Source organism: Gadus morhua, chromosome 10 (assembly GCF_902167405.1).
Source record: "Gadus morhua chromosome 10, gadMor3.0, whole genome shotgun sequence".
NCBI classification, from domain to species: domain Eukaryota; kingdom Metazoa; phylum Chordata; class Actinopteri; order Gadiformes; family Gadidae; genus Gadus; species Gadus morhua.
This window is the reverse complement of record NC_044057.1, coordinates 23720237-23727736: the sequence shown is the minus strand read 5'-3', so window position 1 is coordinate 23727736 and position 7500 is coordinate 23720237. Positions and strand designations below refer to the sequence as shown.

General features: G+C 44.1%; 1 protein-coding gene across 1 annotated transcript in view; it reads right to left on the bottom strand.

Moving 5' to 3' along the window:
* The window catches only part of emx3 (empty spiracles homeobox 3), a 15355-nt gene extending 8525 nt beyond the window's left edge, over positions 1-6830 (bottom strand). Inside the window, exon 1 of the mRNA XM_030367448.1 lies at positions 5973-6830. Coding sequence (XP_030223308.1) covers positions 5973-6336 — 364 coding nt within the window. The 5' untranslated portion in view covers positions 6337-6830. The remainder of the gene's footprint in view (positions 1-5972) is intronic.
* Positions 6831-7500: the final 670 nt, after the last annotated feature.

The following is a 7500-nucleotide window of genomic DNA, read 5'->3' as shown; positions in this document are numbered from 1 at the left end:
GATGGAGCGTATGAAAGGTGGATTAAGAGAGAGCTGGGGGGAGGAGGGGGGGGGAGGTGGAGTGTCAGATGGGGCTCCCAGGTGGTGTTCAGCATGGGCTGATTGTCATATCAACTGATGCTCAGGTCCAACTGTGTGTGTGTGTGTGTGTGTGTGTGTGTGTGTGTGTGTGTGTGTGTGTGTGTGTGTGTGTGTGTGTGTGTGTGTGTGTGTGTGTGTGTGTGTGCATGTGCGAGTTTGTGTGCACGTGTGTGTTTGATTGTGAGTGAGAAAGAGTGTGCACAAAAGATTGTGTTGGTGTGTGAGTATCGGTGTTTGCTTCTGTGTGAGTGTACGTGTGTGTGTGTGTGTGTGTTTCCGTGTGTGAGAGTGTCCCAGTGTGGGTTTGTCCGTGTGTGTGTTGGTCCGCGTGTGACTGTCCCTGTGTGTGTGTGTGTGTGTGTGTGTGTGTGTGTGTGTGTGTGTGTGTGTGTGTGTGTGTGTGTGTGTGTGTGTGTGTGTGTGTGTGTGTGTGTGTGTATGTCCATGTCCCTGTGTGAGTGTGTGTGTTTGCAATTTGAAAAGTGTGAGCAATTCAGATTCAGGTTAAAACATATATTTATGTAACAAATGGGGGATATAAACTAATTGACCAACACACATTTATAAATCCATAAGCAGTGTGATATAAAATATGCTACATCCATAATCCAACTACCAGAAACTCAACACACAACCCATGTGCTAATCAACTTTTCCTTGAAGTCCCCACAGCCCAGAAATGCACAATAAGCATCCAAATAAAGTGCTTTAAAAATGTATTCATTCAATTAAAAACCAAATTGGTCCTGGAGAGTCAAGCATAAATCTCTCAATCCCCCCTGGCGCTCCCTCAGGGGGAGACCAAACGTTCCCCTCCAGACCACGTAACCCTTCGCTGCCAGAGAGCAGGTCACAGCAGAGCGGCAGTGTTTATTTACAAGGCTAACATAAGGAAGGTGCACACAGCAAAATATATCTCGCTCAAAAACTACCCTCGCAATATCAACTGCCCTCTTGCCTTGTGTGTGGGTGTTTGTGTGTGTCCTTTATGTTTGGGAGGGGGATTTAGACAGTAAAGGGTGAGTTGTTGTGCGTTCAGTTTGGGCCGTAAATGAATCCTCACTATTGCTAAAGAAGAGGAGCCACACGCAGAAGCAATTTTCACATTTTTTGCATGTCTGCAAATCAGCTTGTGAGTGGCAAAACATAACACAATGAAAGAGTGTGTCAAGCTGCAGGGAAACCACCAAAGAGAGAGAGAGAGAGAGAGAGAGAGAGAGAGAGAGAGAGAGAGAGAGAGAGAGAGAGACAGAGAGAGAGAGACAGAGAGAGAGAGAGAGACAGAGAGGGACAGTGGAGAGGCGAGATGGAGAAAGATTGGTGGTTTTTCATTGCTTTGTATTTATCTTTTTGACTTATGCCTATCTAATATCTTGTCAGCATCATTCATTAGTAAGCCACAGAAAAAGCTATCACAAACAAACATATCACGGGTACGCAAACTGTCCCACTGAGCAATGCTTAGGCAACCAAACACATACTCTAGACAAACATGCCCAACTCTGTTGTACAACTCTTATTAATGCCGGCCGGCCGGACACACACACACACACACACACACACACACACACACACACACACACACACACACACACAGATAAATACACACACAAGCACATTCACAAACAATAAAAATTATCTTTCATGCCAATACAGGATTTATTTTGAAGAGGGGGAGAAGGACAGAGACGGAAAAAGAGAGCGAAAGTTAGCAAAGAGAGAGAGAGAGATAGAGATAAAGTAAGAGAGAGAGAGAGAGAGAGAGAGAGAGAGAGAGCGAGGAAGCACAAATCTCCTGTCAAGGAGCTTGTCAGTGTCAAGCTCCCTCAGCTGCTCTGCTGAGGAGCCTTTGAGCTTCACCGAGTGCAGACGACGGAGAGCCCACCGTCACATGGGAGGAATGTCAACAAGACCGGCCGCCAGCGCTGGGGCCCGCGAGTGATGAAAACCAACACAGTGCTAATGTCTCTCGCCCGCCGGGGGTGAGCCTGACCATTAGGAGGAGGGGGGGGGGGGTAAGACGCCCTGCCTGGGTCGGGGGGGGGGGGGGGGGGGGGCAGAGGAAGGGAGAGGAGATAAGGGAGCTCTCATTAATGGGTGTTTATGGGGGTTAGGGTTGATGGATGTTTGGGTGGAGTCATGGGCTGTAGTGGCGGTTTAGCGGAGGTGGTGCATTGGGGTGTGAGGGTGGTGTAGCGGGGTGTGAGGGTGGTGTAGTGGGGTGTGAGGGTGGTGTAGGGTGGTGATGGGGTGGTGTGAGGAGGCTGGTGTAGCGGGGCGTCATGGCGAAGTCGTTGGGTGCTGGAGGGTGTAGCGTTGTTATGAGGGTGGGGTGCAGGGCTGTTAGGGTGGTGTAGTGGGGTTAGGCTGGTTATGAGGGAGGGGTGTCAGCGGGGGCCGGTGGTGTTGAGGGGTGGGTGGAGGAGGAGTTGGGGGGGCAGATGGCTCGGCTGTGTCTCTCCACCGCTCCCCAGAAACAGTTAAACAAGCCCGGTCCTGCTGCTTCAAAGGGAATAGGTGTGTGTGTGTGTGTGTGTGTGTGTGTGTGTGTGTGTGTGTGTGTGTGTGTGTGTGTGTGTGTGTGTGTGTGTGTGTGTGTGTGTGTGTGTGTGCGTGCGTGCGTGCGCGTGCGTGCGTGTGTACGTGCGCGTGTGTGTGCGCGTGTGCGTGTGTGTGTGTGTGTGTGATTTATTTGTATGTTTGCATGTCTACGATGCAGGAGAAAGTCTGAAATGTTCCACACGCCTCACAGCAGATGCCAGTTATAAACATGGCAGCAATTTGCACTCCCAAATTCAAAGGAAAGTAAAGGAAAAATAAAGTAGAATAATAAGGCTGGGTTGTTTGATGCAGCAGTGTTTACCATCGGTTCATCGCCACCTGTTAAAAAAGTACTGTAATCCTCTAGGGGATATATTTTATATATACAGGCCCAGATATATGTGTTGAAAGCTGTTATTATTATTAGACCTAGCGTTTTAAAAAAAATTATCGGTTGGAAACAGAAACGGTCCATTAAACACGCTGACGCGACGGGTCCCGGATACTATTAGATGCTTAACCCTCCCAGGTCAGCAAAGCAGAGGTGAGGTAATGACTCCGTGGGACGCCCACCGCTCCGTGACTGCTGTCACCCACTACCACGTAATGAATAAAAATGTGTCTGTTCTAAAGACGACGCGTGGGAACACACGGGAAGTGGAAATGAACAGAGTGTTTGCGTGTGTGTGTGTGTGTGTGTGTGTGTGTGTGTGTGTGTGTGTGTGTGTGTGTGTGTGTGTGTGTGTGTGTGTGTGTGTGTGTGTGTGTGTGTGTGTGTGTGTGTGTTTGCGTCATAGCCTATGTGTTCTTATTTGAACGGTGTGTGGCACTTTTGTGCTCGTTTAGGCTACTTTAGTGTTGGTCTTTGTGTGTTGGGTAGCGTAGCATATAATGCATTTTGGTTAGCGTCGCAATTTTGAGTTGCATTTTCGCTGTCAATCTCTCTGTCTCTCTCTCTCTCCTCTCCCCTTATATTTTGTTTTTCTTAATTTCGCTCCATTCAATCTCTATATCGTCTTATTTATGAAAAGGGGTAAAAAGATCTGACCAATAAAACCAAAGTGCTGTAAAACCTTAGCAGCGTAAAGGCTTCCTGTTCTTCAGACTGCTGGCTGCACGTGAGTTTAATAAGTTTTACTAGAGAGACACATTACGCAATTGACCTGTAAGCACTGACGTACAAATCAACCAAAAGTACCCCCCGCCCCCCATCATGTATGTTCGCTTGTTTGATGGTTTTGGCCGCCAGTTTTTGGATGTTCTGGATAAACACTTGTGAGCGAGGCAGGTCATGGTATTTGATGTGGAAACATAGGTCTGATCGTTGTTTTTATCTTATTTTCTTTTTGTAAAAGACAAACACAAAATATAGTTTTATTCATAAAGTCAATGGTATAATGTTACCAATTATTTATTTCTAAAGCCTTGTTTGTCCTTTTGGCTAACTAAATTACAGTACAAATCAACGAGATCCACATGTGCTTACAATTCAAAACGAATTAAATATTTCATGCAATTTAAAGTAATGAAATAATAATTGTTTACCAAACCAATACTCGTAATAAATTCTAACTTAAAGCCAGAGGCTATAATAATAGTAGGCTAATCTGCTATGGCATTACGCAGATTACAATGATCATCTTTACACAGACGCATAATAACATACGAGCCTCTATACGAGCGGGAATTTTGTTAAATGTCAATAAACATATATCATTTTTATTTATATGCCTAAATAATAAAATGGCTGTTTCATGCACACATTAACATTTTTTATTGTTTCGTTTTGTACCATGGCTGTTTTCGTTTGTTTTCGAAATAGATCAAATTTTCCTGCAACTTATAGCCTATTATGTATTTCATATTAACGTTCATTAACAGAATGGTAATTCCTTAAAAAACAAACAAATTTAAAGTTATTTTTGATTATGTATATATTTGTTTAATACATTGATTAACAAAAATCTTAAAAAAAATTACAATTATTTTATTTATATTTTCAAAATAATTTCAACGCATTGATTCATTTATTTGTGTTCATTATTATTGATTATCATGAACGTAAATTGATCACACATATTCAGTCAAAGGAACTTTGATACGTCGTCTCAAAGTGGAAATAGCTGACTCTATAAGATCAATTTCACTCCTGCTATAAAACACGAGCATACAGTTATCCACCTTGTCTGTTGGAGGTCCCACGAGGATAAGAGATCCCCTTGTGCCAATATATATTAACAGACATGTATTCGCCTGTCCGCATGTTTCTCGACCCCATGGGTTCGGATCCCCCGGTGTTGAGGTTAGATCCAAGGGGAAACGGCCCTTTTGCAAAGATCAACCAGAATCAAGTGTCAGTCAGTCGGTTGCTCGGGTTCCCTTCGCATAAACCTCTAACATATGACCCTGTTTAGTTCCAGTACTGCTTGTTAATTGGGCATGTGATATAGGCTAAATGCTGCGTATTATTGAGATTGTCCCACTGTCTAACGAATTGCTTCGCTCAGGTTTCATTCAAATTATTGAAATATCGCCATTTTCATTATTCGGACCACGATTTACGAGGTATAGTTTGGTCTCTGCAAAAAATAACAAAGCGATGCCTTGTTTATTATTAATGTCCGATAGCCTTTCATTTCCGACTTATTAATCTCCGAGGTTCGCGACTCAATCCCCGGGTCAGCGTTGAGACATCAACAGATGAATCCGTTTAAACAGCACACAAATAAACCTTCAATATAAAAAAAGAGAACTGGATAAATAAATGGTAGGCTAGTTGTTGTAATTTAACTTGAGGGACCCATGTCTGGATTTTATTTGTATGGGAAATGTGCTTTTCTTGCCATTGAAGGGCCACATTTGCAATTGTCCACCTATGCTAATAAACTAAGCCGCAATCAAATGGACGCTACTGTTTTTGTAACTAGTTAGGCAATATTCCTTTTCCCTCAAACCCTGCATCTTAATACTATTTTAAAATAACCTCGTTTCGACAATAGCAATCTTTCTCTATGCGACTAGAAAGCCCTGCAAAATGCCACGCATGTAAACCGTGACCCAGACCCGCTGTCGGAGGCATAATAACATTCAATAACTCTAAAATGTCCAAATACGCATGCATCATACAGCCTATGCCTTTCAAATTATTATTTAATCAAAACGCCTCATCCACGCGGCAGCCTCTTGTAGGCTTCTCACAAACTAGAGCCAAAAACTGCGTATTTTTTAAAATAGAAAATGGCAATTTTTTATTGTCACCAAATGAGCTACGGCAAACCACACTATTCCCACCCATAAAACGTCTAATCTATAGTGTTTACTACGACACTGGAGTGGTCCGGTCGGGTTACCTGGGAATCTGTGGCCCAGGAACTTGTTCCTCAGGACCCAAGGGTAGAAGTTCAGCGCGTCTCTCTGATGCGGACTGAAGAAGGTCTGTGAGGGCATCTGCAGCGGGTGCAGCGGCAGGCCTGAGTTCTGCGTGTGCGTCCCCGGATCCTGGAACATCATGTCGGGACTGGGGTAGATGCTCCTCCCGGAGTTCTGGAAGCAGGTCCCGAAGGGAGCGGAGTGGATGGACTCTGTGAAGCGTAGCGCCGTCGGCCGGATGGGTTCATGTTCCCCGGCCGGAGAAGCGTTGTTGTTGCTCGTATCCTTCCCCACCAGAGACTCTATGGTGAAACACTTCTTATTGCTGTGCTGAAACATGGTCATCACTAGAGGTGATGCAGACAGAAGTCCGAAGGGATGGGGTTCTAACAGGTGATTATTCTTAGGAAGGCTCGTGGTCAAATAGATGTCCGATATAGAAGGCTACAACCTTCCCGGGAATTCCATGACGCGGAGTCCTCTCGCGTGCCGAAGTCCGTGCGCCACTGAAACGGACAACTTTCATCCACACCTTCCACGTGTGAGATATGTTGTACTTTTCTCTATGTCCGAGACAACGTAAACAAAATCAGAGACATCAATATCTCACGAGAAGCGTGTGCCACTGGGTTCGCGTAAATCAACCCACTCGCTGAAAGGGGAGACGTGAGGCGGAAATCAGGTTTGGATTGGCGACACACACACGCACAAACACACGCACACACACAGGAGAACGGATGCTCTCTCTCTCGCCCTTGAGAAGCACGTTAGGAGTCCGCTGCTGCTGTCGGAGAGTCCCTGAGCTCTTTGGGCGAGGGCTTGTCACTCAGCGCACTCAATACCTGCCCTCAACCGCCGGTGACAGAGGTGTGGTGAGCATGCGCAGATGCGCGCCCGTGGGTCCGCTGACAGCCATTTTGTTAAGTAAATGACGGCGGATGTAAATTATGATGATGATGATGATGATGATGATGATGATGATGATGATGATGATGATGCTTCAGCTAATAATGAGGTCATTCAGAATAATTAAGCCAATAGGGTTTAATAGAATAATTAGATGTCAAATGGAAAGATAGATAGATAGATGGATGGATGGATGGATGGATGGATGGATAGATAGATAGATAGATAGATAGATAGATAGATAGATAGATAGATAGATAGATAGATAGATAGATAGATAGATAGATAGATAGATAGATAGATAGATAGATAGATAGATAGATAGATAGATAGATAGATAGATAGATAGATAGATAGATAGATAGATAGATAACTTATAGTTCCGATATTAGGCATCTTGAGTTAACGTTTATGTTTTTTTTTACTTTGCTAAACTTTGAGCATTTCTTTCTGATGCCTTCATTTTAGACTTCGTATTTAACACTTTTTTATTTATTTTTCTAAATATATATTTTTAAATTTTCTTGTAAAAAGATATATTTTTGCAAAATAACATTGTTACAGGTGGCTGCAGGTGTATGACCTGACGGTCTTCGTGAAAGG